The following is a 22,298-nucleotide window of genomic DNA, read 5'->3' as shown; positions in this document are numbered from 1 at the left end:
ATCACCATGGAGATAAACATAAAGAGAAAATGAAAAACAACAACATGCTAATGACTTATCAAGTCAATGTAAAACAAGATTGTAAAGTTCAGGTGTAAAGTTCAATGAAGCAAGAGGCATTGTACTCACTTCGGGGAAGCAGATAAGGCACTGTGTCCTCAAGGAGCTTACCATTTAGTATAGTAAAGAAGACTCAAATATAAATACTACCTTGTTCTACATTAAAGTTGTATTCAAATGCTTCACTATGGCAGAAGTGAACCTGAATTATTTAGGTTCATGTTGATACCATAAAAGTTCTATTGAATATTGAAGAGCTCTGAAAATGATCCTAAACAGATTGTATATGCTGTCCAAGGCCCAGACTATGGAGTTAAATATGGAGAAATTCACCACTACTAATTGGGCCACTAAGTGGTGAACTCAATGGACGTAACCTTATATTTCTCACCTCAAGCCCAAGTATAATAGCTCTCAATTCTGTGTAGTTTCTCTTAATTCCTGCAATGAATGTGCAGGGTTGGCAGAAAAAGAGCCAGAATTTTTAGACCACCTATAAACTATTGATACTCTAAATGTCATTCCAATAACTGACTCAAATTAAGGCTCAAAGAATTAAATAAAATCAGTATGAATATTCTTGTTTATAAATGAAACCATATAGTATAACAAGTTTTTCACTAATTGGAAGTACTGTTCAACATTTGTCCTAGCAAAGGCAAACAAAAGAGTTGAGAGTTGGTTTTATCATATCATCAGCCTCTTTTGATGGTTTTCATTATGATAATGAAAAAAGCTGGAGGAAATAACAAAACAGAGTCTAGTTCTCAGAGTCCAAACAAATTTTGGTTGTATCATTTCAATTGGGCCCTTGCCTCATATTTCAGAGAAAAATCGAGACAATTTGCTGAGTTTCCACATCTCACATCATTCAGAGGCTTTCCATCACTATTTCCTTCTTTAATCCTGTCACACAAAGCCGGTACCCTTCCCCTGTCAAGGTAAATACCTCCATATGCACACATGATCCCATTCTATCCTGTCTTCTCCATCAGATTGACTGTTCTAATCTTCAATTGCTTCCTATCTACTGCTGTTTCCTATTGATTAAAAACATATCCATTTCTCTCCATCCTCAAAAAACTCTCACTTGATCCTTGCATTCTGGCTAGCTTTTGTCCCTTAGTACTCTTCCTTTTTGTCACTAAACTCCCTATTATAGATATCCTCCACTTTCTTTTCTCTCAACCTCACCTTCTTACTTTTTTGTAATCTGGCTTCATCATTTACTTTACACTGTTCCCTTCAAAATGATTAATAATCTCTTAATTGTCATTATAATAGCGTTAACTGACATTAATTATTTGTTAACCTATTGGCCTCTTTCAATCTTCATCCCTCTTGACTTCTCTGCAGCCTCTGACACTGTATTGCACTCTGCAGCCTATGACACTCTGACACTGCAGCCTCTTCTGGACATTCTCTTTTTCTCTATGTTTTCCAGGTCCTGCTCTCTTGATTTCACGCTTAGCTATTTAACTTCTGCTTTTCTATATGTTTTGTAGATCTTTATCTAAATCAAACCCATTAAATGCATGGGCCCCTCAATGTTATGGGCCAGGTGCTAAGTCAGTGGATTTGATAGAGACAATGGTTGTTTAACATGGTGCTTAACAGTTGTCTAGTTCAGTCCATGTACTTAGTACTTACTATAGTTCTACAAGATTCACATCTCTGATTAGAGAGGATATAAGCTCGAACAAACTCAGCCAAAATCAGACCTGGAAGACAGAGAAGTGGTGGCAGCCCTCCTACCTCCCCCACAGAAACCAAGACACATTCAGGAGAACCTCAAGAAGCTGGCAGAAGCAGAGAAAACAAAGGACTGACGGCAGGAGCTTAAGCTCTGGGAACCAAGGAGAGAGATAGGTCTCTAAGAAAGCTAACCAGCCCGGGAAAGAAGATAACACTTGGAAAGAAACAATAAAGAATTTGGACCTTAACCCCCAGCTACTAGTGTGATAATTAATGAACTGAAACGAAGGCTGCCTCCAGAGACCCCAAGAAAACCTCAACAGAGAATATTACATGTTAGAGAGAATACTACACCTCAAGGCCCTGTCCAGGGCCCCTTTCTCTTCTCCCTCTATTGATGAAATCTTGATGATTTCATTCACTCCCACAGTTTCAATGATCAATTCATTTTGGGTGACATTCAGGTCTACTTGTCTAGCCTCTCATTGACCTCCAGTCCTCCTAAAACCTTCCTCCTTCCATCCTCAACGCTTCCCCTCTTTATCTCTTCCCCATTTTACTATTAAGCATACCACCATCCTCTCAGTCTCCCTGTCATCTAAGCTTGCAATCTAGATCTCATCCTCCATTCCTTCTTATCTCCCATATGAAATCCAGTTGTCAAGCCTTGTTTTTTCTCTCTACATAACCTCTCTTCAATATATTGCTTCCTCTCCTCTACCACTCTGGCAGAAGGCCTCAATAGCTTGGTGTTTGGTCTGCTTGCCTCAAGTCTCGCCCCATTCCAATCCATTCTCCATTCAGCTGTAAAACTGATCTTAAAGCATAAGTCTGACTATCACTCTCCTATTTAATCAACTTCAGTGCCTCCCTCCTACCTCTAAGATCAAATATAAAATCCTAAAGCTTTTAAAGCTAACCTGTTTCCCTCTCCACTTTCCATTTGTCAAACTTCTTGCTCCCCTACATGTACTCTGTGATCCAATGACACTTTCCTCATTGTTATTTCTGGCATAAGACACTTCATCTCCAGGTATTTTCACTGCCTTTCCCTCATTCTGAGATTATTTCCCCTCATCTCTGTCTCCTGGTTTTCCACATCCCTTCATGTCCAAGATAAAGTCTCACTTTCTGGAAGATACCTTTCTCAAACAATCAAGAAGATTACTGGATTATATGAGCAACAAGATGCTGAACTAGACATTTTCTCTAATAGTTACCACCTCTTAAACCTCTCCAAAACAAAAATTATTCACGAAAGATAAAGCACCTTCAGTTGTCTCCATGGTATAAGACACCCCAAATCCAAAAGAAGATAAGTCCCACTGATACATTGTTGGTGGAATTGTGAACACATCCAGCCATTCTGGAGAGCAGTTTGGAACTATGCTCAAAAAGTTATCAAACTGTGCATACCCTTTGATCCAGCAGTGTCACTACTGGGCTTATACCCCAAAGAGATACTAAAGAAGGGAAAGGGACCTGTATGTGCCAAAATGTTTGTGGCAGCCCTGTTTGTAGTGGCCAGAAACTGGAAAATGAATGGATGCCCATCAGTGGGAGAATGGCTGAATAAATTGTGGTATATGAATGTTATGGAATATTATTGTTCTGTAAGAAATGACCAGCAGGATGATTTCAGAAAGGCCTGGAGAGACTTATATGAACTGATGCTGAGTGAAACGAGCAGGACCAGGACATCATTATATACTTCAACAACAATACTATATGATGATCAATTCTGATAGACGTGGCCATCTTCAACAATGAGAAGAACAAATCAGTCCCAATAGTGCAGTAATGAATTGAACCAGCTACATGCAGCGAAAGAACTCTGGGAAATGACTATGAACCACTACATAGAATTCCCAATCCCTCTATTTTTGTCTGCCTGCATTTTTGATTTCTTTCACGGGCTAATTGTACACTATTTCAAAGTCTGATTTTTTTTGTACAACAAAATAACTGTTTGGACAGGTATACATATATTGTATTTAACTTATACTTTAACATATTTAACATGCATTGGTCAATCTGCCATCTGGGGGAGGGGAAGAGAGGAGAGGAAAAATTGGAACAAAAGGTTTTGCAATTGTCAATGCTGAAAAATTACTCATGCATATAACTTGTAAATAAAAAGCTATAATTAAAAAAAAGAAGAAGATAAGTCCCTCTCCTCCAATACAAGAACTATTGCTCACTGATCTTAAGGTCTCTGTAATAGTCATAATAGCAGACACAATGACACAACATAAGCACACAGACACATCAAACTCCATTCTTACATATCAATCTCCTATCTTTCTTTCTTAATAGAATATAATTAACAAAGGGAAGGCACTAGGATTAAAGAGGGCTTGGGAAAAACTTATTGGCAAAGATGGAATGTTGGTTGGAACTCAAAGGCAGAGTATTCTAGATATGGAAAATGGCCAGAAAAAAAAATGCCCATACCCAATAGAGGGAGTATCTTATTTCATGGAAGAGTCAAGAGAGCAGTGTCATTGGATAGAAGATTACATATAAGGTAATAAATGTAAGTGCAAATAAGTGCAAGATTGCTAGCAAGGTAGGAGGGAGCCCTGAATTCCAAGCAGACTATTTTGCATTTGATCCTGGAGGCAATAAGGAGCCACTGAAGTTTACTGAGTGAGATGGGAGGAATGTGTCTAATAAAAATCAGAAAGTGACTTTAGTGGCTGAACAGAGGATGAACTGAAGTAGGGAGAGACTAGAGACAAGCAGACCTACCAGTAGGCTATTGCAATAACACAGGCATGAGAGGATGAAGGTCTATATACTACAGGGATAGCAAAGTCAGAAGACAGAAGGGGGGCATATTTGAGATATTGCAAAGGTGAAATCAATAGGTCTTGACAACAGCTTAGGAAGGGGAAAAGGAGAGGGGTTGAAAGGTAGTGAGGAATCCAGTAAAGCAGTTTCTGGCTTGCCAGTATAAGGGACTAGGAGACTGATGTTATCCTCTACAATAACCTAGAAAGTGGGAGGGAAAGGAGAGGAGGGAAGAAGAAGGAGTGGATTATGACATAATGAGTTTGATTTGGACATACTGAGCCTTGATAAGAAGTTTATTTTCATCATGTGAAACGGGTAAAGGAGTAGCTAGTAACAGAAAACATTATTGACCGAAGAAGAGAAAGAGGTAGCTCATGGCAAATAGCCTCAATTTTTCTGTTTTAAAAAAAGGATCTCAGCTGAGAGAGCCAGGGGAAGGAGTTATGGGAGGTTTAAGGAAGGTTCAAAAGGTGTGGAAGAACCTTGGTGGACAGTGGGATAGTGAGCTGATTAAATCCACTTAATATTAGTGCCTTTCTTCTGAGTCTATTCCCCAACTTATCTTGTATATATCTTATTTGTATATAAGCTGTTTGCATGTTGTTATCTCTGATAGGACTATGAACTTTTTGAGAGCAGGGATTGTATTTTTGGTTTTTTGTTGTATCCCCAACACATAATAGGCACTTAATAAATTTGAGATGGCTGCCTGAAACCAGAATTTAAATATGCTAATATTGAAAAACAAGAACTGAATAAAGGAAAAGATATTGGCACAGAGAATAACCATTTCTTATGAAGTTTAATTAATGCAATGCAAATACCACAAAGAGGAGACTGAAACAGCATAAAACTGCCTCACCTGAGAAATATTTGATGTTGCCAAGTGGAAAGTACATTATGGAAACCAAAGCCAACAGTAATTCGGAATATAACCTCACTTACAGAATCTCATCGAGGAGATGGAGAAAAGATGGGTAATGCTGCCTCATAAAAAAGCAAACAGCACCAGAAGGAAATAAGTTTATAGAAAAACTGGCAAAGACCCAAATAAGTCAAATTATCAGAAAAAAAGATTTTAGGATAAAAGTGGAAGGAGACCAAGAGATGACCCCCCCCAAAAAAGGAAAAAGATCTGTCAAATTTGTTTTTTGTATGATTTTTTTGCCAAAAATTTCAGTGAAGTCCCTGTTTTGAACTTTAATTTCACATAGTCCCTCAAAGTACTGCAAGAGGAATTAGAAACGCAACTTTAAAAATGGGAAGAGCAAAGATATTGACAGATCAACTGTTAAGATACTTGAAATGGAAAAACAATCACTGAAGAAAAGATACAACTGAAAAAAAAAGACAATAGAGAAGAAATCAGTAACTGATTTCTCAAAAAGTCTTACGTGAATTACACAGGATATCTTTGATAAAAACATGATAAATTCATAAAAATGGATGGGGAAAAAACACTCTCAAACAAGAGTTTATCTTTTTATATGACATATAACTTGGCAAAGTTGGAGAAATCCCACTATACTTATCCCTTATTGGTTAAAGGCCAGGGAAAGACATTTGGTGGGCACAAAAAACTGAATCAAGATACTAACAATGAAGAGCATACCAAAAGTGATAAACACATCATCAAAGACATCAACAAATATATGTAACTACAAAAGGAGGTCAATTGGTTACGCAGAGAGCACAAGGGTTAACAGAGACTACCTAAATGCTGAAAAAATTCCCATATCATGTGAAGAGTCCTGGGGAACAGCCCCAATCCCATTCTGCTGAACCACTGAGTAAATTCCTTGCAAAGGATTTATTGGAAGGCATGGACACAATTCTCACAGGCTAGATGGTTCATACTGACTACAAACTACTATCCAAAAGAATACAGACCTTAATGAGATCACAGATCCATGGGAGAACTTTGTAATAGAAGGGTAAGTGAGGTACAAGAAAATACTGAGTTCAAAGGACAGAAATATCACATTTTATAATTCTTCTGATTTTATATATGGTAAAGTATTTGTACTTCAAGTCAATAGGTAGAAGGAGGGTTTATTTTTGCTTTATACTGACTATAAAACTAGTAAATTCAAATTTGGAAAGATAATCTGAAATAGAACAGAAATAAAATCCATAAAATTATGAACAGCAAAGAAATTTAATATAATAAATTGTCCTATAATACAAGACATGAACAACTTGAGATCTGAACCCTGAAGATAGGACATCCTTTGAATGCTGAGGTGAATTGAATTTGAACATTGAAATTTTTTTTGAAATTTTGAATTTGAAATTGAAAAAAAAAAAAAACAAATTTTGTTTGCAATATTTGTGAAATTTATCATTTCAAGAAGTAGTCCTGACAGGAAATAAAAATGAAGTCAGAAAGGATCTGCACAATTTCATGGATAATAGATTGACTCTTAAATGGCTCAGAGAAACTAGGATATAGTTTATGGTTGATATCAAGGAAGAATACAGGCATGTCTCATATGATCCTGGTTGAGAAAAAACATGGGGCTCCATAAGCCAGGTTATTGTCCCCAATTTTCTTGGAAGAAGCCTTTTCCCGGGATATTAAAAAGGATCATTTTAAACGTTAGAATGGTGTTTGAAGAATGAAATCACAAGAGACCCATATCACTGAGAATCACTTTGACTCATTCATTTAGTAAAATTAAAACTTCTGGAAATTTTGTAGAAAAATAGATACTGGAGTGGTTTGCCATTTCCTTTTAACTCATTTTACAGATGAGAAAACTGAGACAAACAGGTTTAAGTGACTTGCCCAGAATCAAACCACTAGTGAGTGTTTGGGGCCAGATCTGAACTTAGATCTTCCCAACTCCAAGTCTAGAATCTCCAAGTCTACAATTATCCACTGCATCATCTAGCTGCTCTACCTGACAATATATATATTAGACACTTAACAGATTTTTACTGAACCTATACACCAACTGCTATCAAAGATGTGTCATCTTAGCAGAGAGAATACTTTTAAAAGAAAAAAATTTTAAAAAATTTTAAAAGCAAATGTGGGTAAAGGATATTTTGCACTACTTAGAAAAATAACAAGGAATGCCATTTGCTCTTCTACATAATTTATTAAAACTTTGTTTCCAGTAATTATTTTTTACGATTTTTCCATATTAAGGCTTAGAATAAAAACATGTTTCTTCAAGACATAAATATTATTCTGAGTTGGTTATCTTCTTGAAATTTCTTTATTATCTTCTGTCCAAATAAATCTTCCTTTAGATTTCCTTTCACTGGTACTATTCAAAATGAATTGAATCCACCCTCAATGTCAACAAGAGATGTCATTCTTTCAATAAATGGGCCAGAAATTATTTGAAAAAGTCACCTGTTACCTAATTCTAGAAAGTGCTTCAATTTGGCCACCCAAAAATTATAAAGAAAGAAAAGAATAGTAGAAATAAAGAAATTACAAGCACTATATAGGGAGGATTAAAGAAGAGAAAGGGTAGTAACTTACAATTTTGGTCTGAATCTTCTATTAATATTCTTAATTTCTGAACACAAAGCTGAAAAGAAAAAGTTAAAGTCACTCATTACAACTTCTAAAATTAAAGGATTATCATTTTTATCAAGATAGTAGTCAACCTAGAAATATTACAAGAGTGACTGTCCACTTCCCAGCACTCCACACTCTAACATTTTTTTCCTCTCCTTCCCAGTTAATTTAAAGAAAGCTTCCCTTTCACTCTGGCTATGTCTATGCCCTGGACAACAACAACAGAAATAAGCACTAGGAATATAAAGGCTTCCTACAGAGACAGGAAAGCATGCAATTCCTTGGATAGCTAATTTACGATATAATACAGACAAAGAGCTCTTAGAGGCAACCCAAAGCTTCTCTATAGTCAACTGTTAGTTTTAAGTTCCACTAATTTTGTTCACTCCACAGGAGCTTACAAACCAGAAAAGAATGAGCTAGTTGAAAACAGGATATCTCTTTCTATGGATGATTTACTACTTTGTATCCATCTAATTTCTTTCATTAGAATCCAGAAGCAAAGAAGAAAATGACCATACCTGGATGCTGGCACTGTGATTGGGCATTCCGGAAGACAGAGAAATCAAAACTGAAACAAACAAATATCGTTAAATTTTCAATTTAGATAAACCAAGAAACGAATCTCAAAACATACAAATAGTAACAGAAATGAATCTAATTTGAGCCTCCTGTTTGGTCCTTCACAGGTCTACCAATATGCAAAACTATTAGTATCAGAGACTCCTTAGCACAATCAATTTTCAATTATCTGTGGCAAATTTTTTAAAAAGTGAATCAGTGTCCTTGTGCCTTAAGAAATTTTTAGACTGTTCCCTATTACTGTTATAAATATAAAATGATTTTAATAATACTGTAAGTCAAATATAATTAAGAATTAAATATGCAAAATTTAGTTATGACATCCCAACAGAAATATCTAGTGGAGTCCATCTTACTATATACACTACTGCCCCACTCTGATTCAAACAATTAATTTAAAATTAGCTCTATTTATATATTTCATTTAAAAGACCTGTGATTTCATGAGTGTGGGCTCTCCCTGCAACAATGCACCTTCTTTTCTGATTCAGGCTATGGTCCGAAAAAAGCATCACTTTTCAACCAATCTGCTGATGAAACTCTTTGAATTTACCTAGACATTAAATCACTGGTCCCTTATGAAAGGCCTTTAAGAGAACTTGCTGGTATCTGTTCAGCTGTTCCCAAGGTTATCTGTACACCATTAAGAGAAACTAAACTAGTACTTCAGCAGAGGTATATTCATATAAAAGCCAAAAATTACAAAGCATTGTTTTGTTATGCCTATTCACTATAACTAGTCCATGACTATCATAAATACTCATGGCTCACTGACTTTCTAGCCTACGAGGTAATATTCAGGCTCTAAAGAATCACATCTTAAATCAAACTGACGATGAAACACTTTTAACCTTCTAAGATGCAAATTGGATCTGTAAATTCTAAAGGATTCTGGAAGGATGGAATATCCTCCAAAAGAATATTGGACGATTTAGAAGTATAAGAATATAAGGGACAGTCTGGAATAAAATAGAAGAAATTAAGTTTATGTTGTTTTTAAATTATATTGGGTAAGATCTAGCTTGACTTTTACCTTTTCACAGCAGTTGTTAAAATTTTGGAGGCAAGAGCAAAGGGAGAATAACAGAGATTTCTCATTCTTTTATTCCATTCTTTCATCCCTTTCAAAGGGGGCATTAGAAATTATCAATCCAACTCCCTCAGTTTTATAAATAAGGAAACTGAGGCCCAGCCAGGTTAGATGATTTGTCCTGAAAATTTTCTCTTCTTTGTATTATTCCTATTTGTAACATACAGAATACTATGGTTCCACAGAACAATATGGGAAATGTTACTTTAAGATACTCTTTATGTAGAGGGGATAAGGATAAGAAAAAAGAACTAAATAGATAAGTGACTTCACTATTGTACTCAAAGATTGGATTTCTCCTCTGTGGTGCTTTAAATGATTTTTGAGGTACTCACATTCTTAAGTCTAATTATAGTAAGAAAAAGAAATGGTAATATGGCTCGGGTCAGTCATATAAAAGAACAGGCATTGCAAACCGGATATTATAACACTGTAGCTAATATTAGAGTTATCTCTATCCTCGTTTTATCTCCCTACTAGTCTATTCATTTTATGAAGGCAAGATTCCAGTCTTTACTAAATGGTTTAATATCCCCAGCATCCAGCTGAGTGCTCTGAGCATAGCTGGTACTTAGTGAACATCTGCTGAATACAAACACACAAATCCTGGTACCAGGATACCCTGATAACAGGATAGGTCATATTATAAATTATGGGGGCAGTGACCTAGAAGCTAGGCCTGTGCCCAAGAGGTTATTAAGTGTCTGCCTTTACTTCCAATTCTATGTCTGGATTCTTTAGAACTGACCAGTTTTTAACAGCTATTCTATAATCTTCCAAAATTGCTAGCCCACCTCCTAGATTGGTGAACATATTAATTCTCCATTTTCTAGGTTTTATTGTCTTCTATACAAAGCAGAATTAAAAAAAAAAAAAAGTCTGATTTTAAAAGTCATAATTTTATGCCTTCTTTTCAGAGAAAATAACGACCTGATTCTGTTTCATATGTTCCACAAAGTAGACAATCAAATTCTCAAAATGACATGAGGGGAAAAAAGCCTCATCAACTGAGGGTGGAAATGTTCTCACCCTACTTCCTGGATAAGCCCAGTGAATTCCACTTAGCAACCGAGGGTCTCATCAACAGATCAAAGAATGGGGCTAAAGGGAACACCCTGCTCACAAAGCTTCTTTGTACTTTTTTTTCCAAAGATCTTTCAGAAAAGAGATCTTATTTTACTCTCATTCCAAAAAGGATCCTCATTCTCTTTGTTCTCTCAAGGCCCTTTCTTAATTTCTATGTTGCAAGGCAGCAACAGGTAAATGGTTTCAAGTTCAGTGCACAGTCATATCAATGTACATGGTAATGAAAAGGCTTCTTTTGGTTTCTGGGGCTCTCACTAATTTGATCAGATTTAATGTAATTAGCGCAATACTATCATATCCTTTGAACCAAAGATTAAAAAGCATCTGTTTCATCATTGAAGGTGTAGTTTCAGATAACATCTGGACTGGCAGGAGGAAAAAAGAATTAAACTCTGCCCAAGTGTATTAGAACCACTAGTTTCCCTTAACTTTTACACCATGAAAAGATAACATTGTTCTCTAATGGGGACGTTTCCTCCCAAGCCTATAGTGCTGACAGGAAGCAGATGTGCTTCCAAACACCACCATATATTTAGAGGATTAGATTAAGATAAAAGATCAGCTTTCTTTTGATATTGGGATATATATTAAGATTCACAATGGGGCAGCTAGATAGCACAGTGGATAGAGTACCAGTCCTGAAGTCAGAAGGACCTGAGTTCAAATCTGATTTCAGACACTTAACACTTCCTAACTATGTGACCCTGGGCAAGTCACTTAACCCCAATTGTCTCAGCAAAAAAAAAAAAAAAAAAAAAAAAAAAAAATCACAATAACAGAATGAAGTAGTTAAGAAAATGAGTCTAAAAATGAAACAAAGCAAATGAATTTGTTTTAGGGCTTAACATAGTCCAGTGAATAAGGAATAAGGGAACAAATGACACAGAAGAGTCAGGAATCCCTGACTTTTACCTTTAGAAGACACAATCATCAGACTGGCTTGCTAACTTTTGATCCCTAGGTTTTCACTATGGCAATCACAAATACTGGTCACTCATGTTCTAACTATGAACCTTGTGACAAACTTGGACTAAACAGATTTTCCCTATTAGCTGTTACCATTTGCTTTGGTAAGAGTATGGCTTTAAGGGGAAGGAGGCACTAAAAGGCAAACTGAAGAGTTCTCCTAGTCCACCTTGATCTGTGCTTGAGAGAAGTGTGTACACTGGAGTTCTTCTGTGGCATGAATTGTGAATTCTGGTCCTCACCTGCTATCACTGTGTTCACACATTCATAGAGAAGAGACATGGCAGAAGTGCTGGAAAAAAGAGAGGGGACAACATGACCGAATGCCCATAACAAGTCTTAAAATATCTCTAAAGCTCAAGGAAAACACTGCTCAGAAAACAGCAAATTATTTGCAAATTCAGTGAAATGGGTGTGCTTGCATTCTTAATGTGTGTTTTGTTTTCATCCACTGTAACTCAACCTGGGTAAAGTTACAAATGTCTATTTCTCAAAACTACCACCAATCTGTGATTCCATCCATACAAAGCGAAACTCACACAAGCTTATGTGTTTGAAATATCTGCTGACAAAAAGAACAGCATCACCACCTTGGATTCATGCGACAATTTGTATTTCAAAGCATTTCCAAGTTCATCATCTCACATGACCCTGCTCATTTGGACAAGCGCTAAGCCTTGGGGTGGGAGTATCTGCCAACTCTCTGGAAGGCAAAATCAGAGGGAAGTGTCATGTATTCTTATTGGAGAGACTTGAATTTTGAGGTTGAGCTTGAGTAATTTGCCAAAGAGAAGAATCTAGCACCTGGAATTTCTAATCCAGATCTCTATAATACTGTGGCCCTTCTTAAAGGATAAATCCATGACTTGAGTTTGGTGGTTGATTGTCCCCTTTCAAGCTCATTACCTATTCTGCTTAAGAACCAAATCATCTTAAAGACAAGAATCTATAAGAGGAGAAAAGACTAAATCATAATATGAACAACTTATTTATTTATGAAACAAAAATCTATGCATTTTTCCTATTTTTTGTTAAAATTTGAGATCTTTTATCTAAACAAGCTTTAGTTTCTTCACAAAGAAGTCTTAAGTTCCCCTGCAACAAATATCTTTGACCACTGATCCAAAAGGATCTCCAATAGACCAGCATGTTTCTCCTCAATTTCAACATGACAATTCCCCAGAAATAGTAACATAATCCCCATGCAGAGTTAAAAAGAGGAGAAAAATATACTATATTTTTATATTTTGCATGTCATCCCTAAAAATCAACACCATGGAGAAGCATTTAATACAGAAGTCATTTTAGCATTTCTAAGTAACAAAAGCAGAGTAGAAAGTAGCACTTGACAGAGATCTGGGCCTTGAGGATTGAAGGATCAGCTACCCTGTAAACTGTTGTTACATCTTGAGCAAGTCATTTTTATCCTCTCTCTGGAATTGAGGCAGAGAGCATGACTATAATTTGATATTATGATGAAAATTAATTATTCTATATTATTGTTCTGTAAGAAATGACCAACAGGATGAATACAGAGAGGCTTGGAGAGACTTACATGAACTGATGCTAAGTGAAATGAGCAGAACCAGATCTTTATATACTTCAACAACGATACTGTATGAGGATGTGTTCTGATGAAAGTGGATTTCTTTGACAAAGAGAAGATCTCAGTTTCAATTGATCAATGATGGACAGAAGCAGCTACACCCAAAGAAAGAACACTGGGAAATGAATGTAAACTGTTTGCATTTTTGTTTTTCTTCCCAGGTTATTTTTACCTTCTGAATCCAATTCTCCCTGTGCAACAAGAGAACTGTTTGGTTCTGTACACATATATTGTATCTAGATTATACTGTGACATGTTTAACATGTATAGGACTGCTTGCCATCTGGGGGAAGAGGGTGGAGGGAGGGAGGGGAAAAGTCTGAATAGAAGTGAGTGCAAGGGATAATGTTGTAAAAAAAATTACACAGGCATGGGTTCTGTCAATAAAAAGTTATAATTATTAAAAAAAGAAAAGAAAATTAATTATTCTAATTAAAAATCTTCAAAATTCATTAAAATGCTCTATAACTATAATGAAGACAGAACAAGACGAATACACAAAAGATTAATTTATAAATACTGTCCAACCTGATATTCTTCCTGAAGAAGTACTTCATTTGAATAATAACACAGAAAACTGAACCCCCTTCTGTCAGGATTTGAACATTGGCTCTCTGGCTATTCCAGAGTAAATAAGTCATAGCAGACATCTCTGTTTGCCCTTATTTTGAAAATACAGGGATCACAACATAGTATTTTCACCTTTTTTTGTTGTTGTTAGCTGGCTTTTATTTTTTCCTTTATCATCTGATTTTTCTTGTGTAGCATGATAAATGTGAAAATATGTATAGAAGGACTGTGCATGCTTTACATAGATTGGATTACTTGCTGTCTAGGAAAGGAGGTAAAGAAGGAAGGAGAAAGATTTGGAGTACGAGGTTTTGCAGGGTGAATGTTGCAAACGATCTTTGCATATATTTTGAAAATAAAAAGCTATTATTTGAAAAAAAGAAAAGAAAATACTGACATTATTTTGCTATAGTAGCATTTTCTATCTATAAAAACCTAACAGTATAATTAAAATTGAAATTGTCCACAATGCAAATACCTGTTTTGAATATTAACTGAGATGCTTTAAAGTTTATTGGTATGAAAAAACTGAGATCAGAAAATAATCTCAGAGATACCAATAAACTCCCCCTCAAGGGCAGCTAGGTGGCTCAGTGGATAGAGCACTAGCCTGAAGTCAGGAGGACCTGAGTTCAAATTTGACCTCGGACACTTAATACTTCCTAGCTGTGTGACCCTGAGCTATGTGACCCCAATTGCTTCAGCACAAAAAACCAAAGGGATTCTAAACTTCCCCTCTGGACCTCAGTAGCCTTCTTTGTAAAATAAAGGGTATTTTTAAAGTTCTATACACCTCTAACATTCTATTCTTAGAACTAACACAAGCAATTTGGAATCAGTTTTTTTCATTCTGCAATGAGATTAAAATTTTCTGATCTATAATCTACCTGAGAAAAAACTTGGAGAACACATTAAGAGAATTATATTTATGATTTTCGCTTGTTTAGTGAAAACAAGAGACTTTCATCTTGACAACAGTAAAGTAGGGGAAAACATGATTCATTTTATTTATGGGAGAAGAGGAGCCATCTGGACAAAATGATCAAACCAGTCCCAGACCTATTACCTACACAGAAGCACTCTGCCATAAACTATGGGATAATCACTCAATGTATTATGGAAAAGGGATCCAATCTCCTCCTCAACAATTACTAGTTGCTACAAACAGGTATCTACAAACAGAGGTCCTAAGAGTGTTTTCAATGAGCTCCTCATAGACATAACCTGTGTCTTATTAAGCACTGAGGCAAAAAATAATCTCTGCTCTTGAGGAGCTTACAATATAATAGAAGAAACAACTATAAACAAATATATGCCAAGCAAATTATATATAGAATAAATAGGAGATAATTAACAGAGGAAAGGCTCTTGTAGAAGTCTGGCTTTTAATTGGGACTTAAAGGAAACCAAGAAGGTCCTTAGGTGAACTGAGGAGATGAATTGTTCTAAGCATGGAAAAGACAGATGGAAGCTCTTGTTCATAAAAGTCAGGGTTACTGGAACAAAGAGGTGATTGTGGGGAATAAGGGAAGAAGACTGAATATGAGGGAAGGAGCTAGGTTATAAAGGGCTTTGAGTGCCAAAGAACATTTTGTATTTGATCCTGAAGCTGACAGGAAGCCATTGGAATTTCTTGGTTTGGAGGGTGCTAGGGGGAGGCTAGCGATATAATTGGACCTGTACTTTAGAAAAATCACTTTGGTGGCTGGAAGATGGAACTGGAGTGGAGAAAGATTTAGAGACAGAAAGATCCATGATCAAGTTATTACAATAATCCAGACATGATCTTTGATGTGGGGGTTTCAAAATCTGGCAATAATATTCCTGTATGTTTTCCACACAGGATCTTTTTAAGGTGGTGATTGGTGGATTTTTTCCTATTTCTACTTCCCCTCATGTTTTATCATGCTGACAATTTTTTTGGATTATTTCCTGCATTATTTTGCAAGTTCTCTTTTTGGTCAGAACTTTTTGGCAGTCCAATTATTTTTATTATTTTCTCTTTTTGATGTGCTCTCCAGATATGTCATTTTTTTATGTTTCACATTCTGTTCCACTTTCTCATTCTTTTCTCATTCGTCTGCCTTGTTATTTCATGGTCTCTCATCGCTTCATTGGCTTCCCCTTGTCTGATTCTAATTTTCAAAGCATTATTTTCATCTTTGAGACTCTGTACCTCTTTTTCTAGTTTGTTAACTTTTTTTTTTCATAGGCTTCTTGTTTTTCTTAGCTGGTTTTAATTTTTTTCTTTAGTTTTTTCTGAATGCCTCTCATTTGATTTTTGAATTCTTTTTTGAGTTCCTATATAAATTCTCTCTGGGTAAGCAGCCATTTCACATTACTTTTTGAGGTAGAAGGTTTTTTCTTTTACTAAAGTGTCCTCCTCTGAAGATGAATCCAGTCTTCCCTGTCCCATATGTTTCAATGGTGGGGTTCTTCTTTGCCAGTTCATTTTTTTTTTTTTTTTGTTGAAATAAGAAGTTATCAGTGTAAGCACCTCTACTAGTTGGGTTGGGGGAATGGTATCTCAAGCTTCCCTTCAGCTCTCCACTCTGACCAGGAACCCCAAATCAAGAGCTCCACCCTCCTGCAAGTGTCCACAGCCAGCAATGTCCCTGCCTGCTGCTTTGGCACTCATGGGGTGCTGGTTTCTTCTCCCTCAGGATTGTATCTGAGCAGCACAGCTGGGCCTGGTATTCCCAAATCAAGGTTCCCTCCGTCTTTCCTGACTCAAACCCAGTCTGGGAGGTGAAAGTCTCTGTGGTTCCTGAGGAGGTTCCAGACACACCCACCTAGCCTAAGGATTCCACCTTAACGTTTCTGTGGAGCTAGCCTAGAAGTTTTTGCACTTCAGACAGATTAATCCCCAAACCAGGACCTTTCTTCAGATCTTCACAGATTGTTTCAGGAGGATGCCAGTTCTACCCCAAGCCTTCTGGAGTCTATGTTCGCCCAGAGGGGCAAATTTGTTCCATTTGTGGGGGAAATCTGAGAGCTTGAAATCTGCCAATCTCTTAAGAATCCTTCATCTGTGCTCTATTCTTTGAGAGTGGTCCATTCCAAGGCATCATTCCACTAAAACTAAACATAACCTTGTTTAAAATATGGTCCTGCCTAAGTCAAGACTTGTCAAAGGAAAAGTTCTTTTATAAAAATTTTATATGATACAATTGTTAGTATATTTTGTTGCTCTTTACTGAGTGCTACTATTATAGTTCTGTCACCTTGGGCAAGATTCAAACTTAAAAAACATCTGTTTTCTCATCTGCAAAATGAAGAAATTAAATTAGAAGAGCTCTAAGGTCAGTGATTCCAAGTGGAAATTTGGGATGCGGGATAGGTTGAGAGTACAGCAATACAAACATACACACAAAACACTGTCTCTTGGGTTTTTCATACATCTACTCAAAGGACTTTGGAGCTAAAAATAATTCCAGTTCAAGGAAGTAGAAAACAATTAGATTTGGACACAGAAAGAATAATATTATAAAGATAAATGATTATGGTGATGACAGTCTTGTTTATAATGGACAGGGATGCTAGCCAAACTTATAGTCATAAGGATGGGGCTACAAATTTTTATTTGCAAATCCCTTAACTTCTTAGTGATCTAGGCAACTCTTCTACATCCCAAATTTTCTACTGAACACAGATTTGCACCAAGGGGAAGAGATTTCACACCCTCAACTCTTCATGTGGAGAAAATCCTATATTTAGACCAAAATAATAAAACAATGTTTTAGGGCATTTAGGGTTTTATAGTTCTCAAAATCTTTCCACAATATTTATTTCACTAGATGCACACTACAATCTTATAAAGCAAGCAGTACAGCTACTATTATCACCCTTCTACAAATAACAAAATAGACACTCAGAGAGGAGGGTGCTAGTTAGTGACAGAACTGAAATTAGAACCCAAGTCTCCTGGCCCCTACTCCAGAGTTCTTTCTAATTACACCAAAGTGTCTTCTTAAACAAGCACATTCCCCATAATAAAATAAGATCAAAATGGGTACACGATTTAGGCATAAAGCATGACAGATACTAGAAGCAAATTAGGAGAGCAAGGGATAGTTTACTTGTCAGATCTGAAGAGAGGGGAGGAATTTATGGCCAAAGAAGAACTAGAGAACATTATGAAGTACAAAATGGATAATTTTGATTACATTAAATTAAAAAAGTTTTGCACAAATAAAACCAATGCAGCCAAATTTAGAAGGGAAGCAGAAAGCTGGGGAAAAAAATTTTCCAGCCATTTTCTGATAAAGGCCTCATTTCTAAAATATAGAGAGAACAGAGTCAAGTTTATAATATGTTATTCCCCAATTAACAAGTGCATCAAGCCAGTTTAACTCCCAGTTGTTATTTGACCAAAGAACATCTAAGGCTCAAATAAGGCCTAGTCAAGGCATTGAAGTATGGCATTAAAAGCAATTACTGTGAAAACAGTGATATGAAAATAAAATCAGTTTATTAGCGAATTTTCTTACAAGGCAAGTTAGTATGAAATTAAACATACTCGAATATTTGTTAAGTGCTTTAAAAAAAAACAGACAAACACCCAGCAAAAGAACTCTGGGAAATGACTATGAACCATTACATAGAATGCCCAATCCCTATATTTTTGTCCGCCTGCAGTTTTGATTTCCTTCACAGGCTAATAGTACACTATTTCAAAGTCCGATTCTTTTTGTACAGCAAAGTAACGGTTTAGACATGTATACATATATTGTATTTAATTTATACTTTAACATATTTAATATGTATTGGTCAACCTGCCAATTAGGCAGGGGGAGGGGATGGGGAGAAGGAGGGGAAAAATTGGAACAAAAGGTTTGGCAATTGCCAGTGCTGTAAAATTACCCATGCATATAACTTGTAAATAAAAAGCTATATCAAAAAAAAAAAAAAAAGAGAGAGAGAGAGAAGCAAAATAAAATGCAAGCAAACAACAACAACAACAACAACAGACAAAAATAAGCTAGTTCATGGAGCCCTCCCTTTAAGAATTTCAGTGGCAATTTTTTTTTTCCTGAGGCAACTGGGATTAAGTGACTTGCCCAGTAGTGTTAGTGTCTGAGGCCAGATTTGAACTCAGGTCCTCCTGACTTTTTAATGGCAATTTTAAGAATTCCAGATTTTCTGAGTGGATAGGATCCTAAAGATAAATAAGACCAATAATAAATATGTGTTCTGTCTAGTTTTGAAAATTTACTGCCCTGAGGTATCTCACTAGGAAGGGCCCCATTACCATATGTATTCCTAGAAATAACCCAATATGTTCACAAATATTTAGGTATTTGTTCTTCATTACTTAGGAGACTGATATAATAAGGGTATATAATGTATATGTCTGTTTCAAGTATGTAATAATATGTTTAAGAAAAAAATTAGGTATTTGCTTGGAGGCTGAGAATACAAAATTTTCCCTTCCAACTTACCTATGTATTAAGTTAGTGAGGGGTTCGATCAATTTTTTTCCCAGCCTTGGTTCTAAGGGAGTAAGAGCACCAAACTATTTGAATAAAAGGAAAAATCAATAGATTATTTTATGACGGGATATAGACCATATTTGAGCATCCTTTCTTTTTTGCTGTCAACACAAGTTTGCAGTAGGTATTTACTTCCTGAGCATGCTGATTATAAAAGCAGATGTTCTAACTCCTTTTAATTAATTTGTTATAAATATTACTGTATAGTCTTTTGACTACAACCAAATTTTTAAAAATAATAAGGTCAAACAATCTGGAACTTGTAAAAGAATGATATATGTTTTCATTAACTCATTTGATTATGGTTTTTATAGATGCTAATAATTTTATCTAAGATTTTACTCCTTATTCTTTAAGTTTATTTAATTTCCTTTTTTCTGATGGCTACTTATTTTACCAGGAAAAAACTGTAAAGAATACAATCAATAAATGTTAGGCCATGAACAATTTTCCTAATGAAAACAAAAAGGAATGATCTCAGCATAGGAATACTTGCCAATTTGATAATCTTAATGAGGACCCAGTTATTAGTGGAAGAAGTCATCAACTTAAAAAATAGTGGAGCAAGGGACAGGTAGTTTTTGGGATTTCGTCTGGCCAGCTCACAGATGACATTCACTGCTGCAGACTGCACACCTGTGAATATAAGAGATTAGGCTATCATTAAAGGAGAATTTCATTCCAGCAGTGGCCACTATCAGTTCCTGGGAGCAAGGGTACATACAACAAATCATCCTGAAGTAGCTACTTGTTCATATCCTCATTCTCAAAATATTCTTTCATAGATTTACATAAACTAATACTGAGTGAATTGAGCAGAACTAAGAGAAGACTGTACATAGTAACAAGAAGATTATATGATGATCTATTGTGATGGACTTGGCTCTTTTCAACAATGCAGCGATTCAAGGCAATTACAATAGACTTGGGATGGAAAATGTCATCTGCATCCAAAGAGGGAACTATGGAGACTGAATGTATATTAAAGCACAGTATTTTTACCTTTTTTATTTGTTATTTTCTTTCTCATGATTTTTTCCCTTTTAATCTGATTTTTCTTGCACAAAATGACAAATATAGAAATATGTTTAAAAGAACTGCACATATTTAACCTTTATCAGATTATCTTGGGGAGGAGGGAGGTCAGAGAGGAGAAAAATTTGGAACATAAAGTCTTACAAAAATGAATGTTGTATATTGGACTACTTGCCACTTAGAGGAGGGAGTGGGGAAAGGTAGGGAAAAATTGGAACACAAGGTTTTGCAAGGGCTAATGCTGAATAATTGTCCATGTATATGTTTTGAAAAATAAAAAGCTTTAATAAAGGGGGGGAAATGAATGTTGAAAACTATATTTACATGTATTTAGAAAAATAAAATAGTACTGAAAAAAAAAGTCCCCTTCATGGAACCCCTCCACCCCCACCTGCCCTAAAAATCTTTCTCTTAGAATGGGGAAAAAAATATCCAGATTTCTATGGAATGCGTTTGTCCATTCATGCAGTAACCATGCTAACTTGTGCTCTCATCCCTTCTCACTTAAAACTACTGCACTGGTTTTCTGGTAGGCATTCCCTCCAAAACCCGTCCTCCACAGACGTCTAAGTGATATTCCTAAAGCACAACCATGTCACTCTCTTAATCAATCTCTAGAGTTCCATAATTCCACTAGGATACAAAGTCTGTCATTTGACATTTGAAGCCCTTGAATACTTGGTTCCATCCTTCCTTTACAACATTATACATCATTCTTCATGTATCCAAACTAGCCCTTTTTGCTACTTGTCATAAACATAGGCCATCTTCCAGATCCATTCCTTTGTACATGCTGTTCTTGACCTCTCACAATACCTAGTATTCTTCAAAAATTCAGCTCAAACATTACCTCCTACAGGAGGCATTCCCTAATCACCCCTTTCCCACAGCTGCTGTTCCTTCCCTTCAAGACTACGCTGAATTTATTTATATGTATAAGTATTATTTCCCTAATAGAATTTTTTGAGGGCAAGGTATTTTATTTTGGTGGGGGATTTTTAATTTATGTTTCTGGGACTATCAATGTCAGTAGCCTGAATGGATTCAGAATGGAACCAAGATAATGACTGGTCCTAAAGAGTCAATTTACCCATATCCTTATCTTCAAATCTATTTCAGAATTTCAGAATTGGAAAGCACCTTGCTATTCAAACCTAGATTTGTAAAAGAATCCCAACTACAACATCCCCAATAAAAGGCCATTTTTAACATCCAACATGAATCACATTTTCACAGCAAATGGACTAATCAAGATGTTGAATATAATAGACCACCTTGCTACTGAACATGAACAGCTTTACGAAAACACCAAAGACAACAAGAGTGCAACAAACCAGGGTCAGGATCCTCAAGTTTCTCTTTTAGACGAGGGAAGGCAGGGCGGAGGGATTCTGGATATTTCAAGAACACTTTATACATGATCAGCACAGCCTTCTTCCTGATGTAAGGCTTCGTGTGTGACATCTGCGAATCAGACAAACAAAGGAGATGTAACACCATGTTGGGTATCCGTGTCAAGGTTTATTTCAGTTCTCTCTTTAAAATCTCTGCCTCTCCAGCTCCCTTGTGTCATGAAGGATGTATAATTTTTTTCTACAAACTATTTTATTTTTCAAAATAAAGTCTAATCAAACTAGAATAATTCACACTCAACTTATCTCCTCACAAGGTCCCAAAAGAAGACTTTTCCTTCAGAGAAGTCAATCTTTTCACAGTCCAAAGAGGTCTTGTCATGACCAATACTCCCTAAATATCATCACCATTCCTGGCTCTGCCTATTCCTAG

The 22,298-nt window shown here is 36.0% G+C and overlaps 1 protein-coding gene across 1 annotated transcript in view; it reads right to left on the bottom strand.

The window, feature by feature from the left end:
• The window catches only part of AP3D1 (adaptor related protein complex 3 subunit delta 1), a 140,757-nt gene that overhangs the window by 59,526 nt on the left and 58,933 nt on the right, over nt 1-22,298 (bottom strand). The window contains exons 6-11 of the mRNA XM_051972248.1: nt 21,848-21,977; nt 19,975-20,114; nt 19,428-19,501; nt 12,053-12,102; nt 8,608-8,657; nt 8,048-8,096 (exon numbers count right to left, since the gene is read on the bottom strand). Coding sequence (XP_051828208.1) covers nt 8,048-8,096; nt 8,608-8,657; nt 12,053-12,102; nt 19,428-19,501; nt 19,975-20,114; nt 21,848-21,977 — 493 coding nt within the window. The remainder of the gene's footprint in view (nt 1-8,047; nt 8,097-8,607; nt 8,658-12,052; nt 12,103-19,427; nt 19,502-19,974; nt 20,115-21,847; nt 21,978-22,298) is intronic.

Source organism: Antechinus flavipes, chromosome 1 (assembly GCF_016432865.1).
Source record: "Antechinus flavipes isolate AdamAnt ecotype Samford, QLD, Australia chromosome 1, AdamAnt_v2, whole genome shotgun sequence".
Lineage (NCBI taxonomy): Eukaryota > Metazoa > Chordata > Mammalia > Dasyuromorphia > Dasyuridae > Antechinus > Antechinus flavipes.
This window is presented reverse-complemented; position numbering and strand designations above follow the sequence as displayed.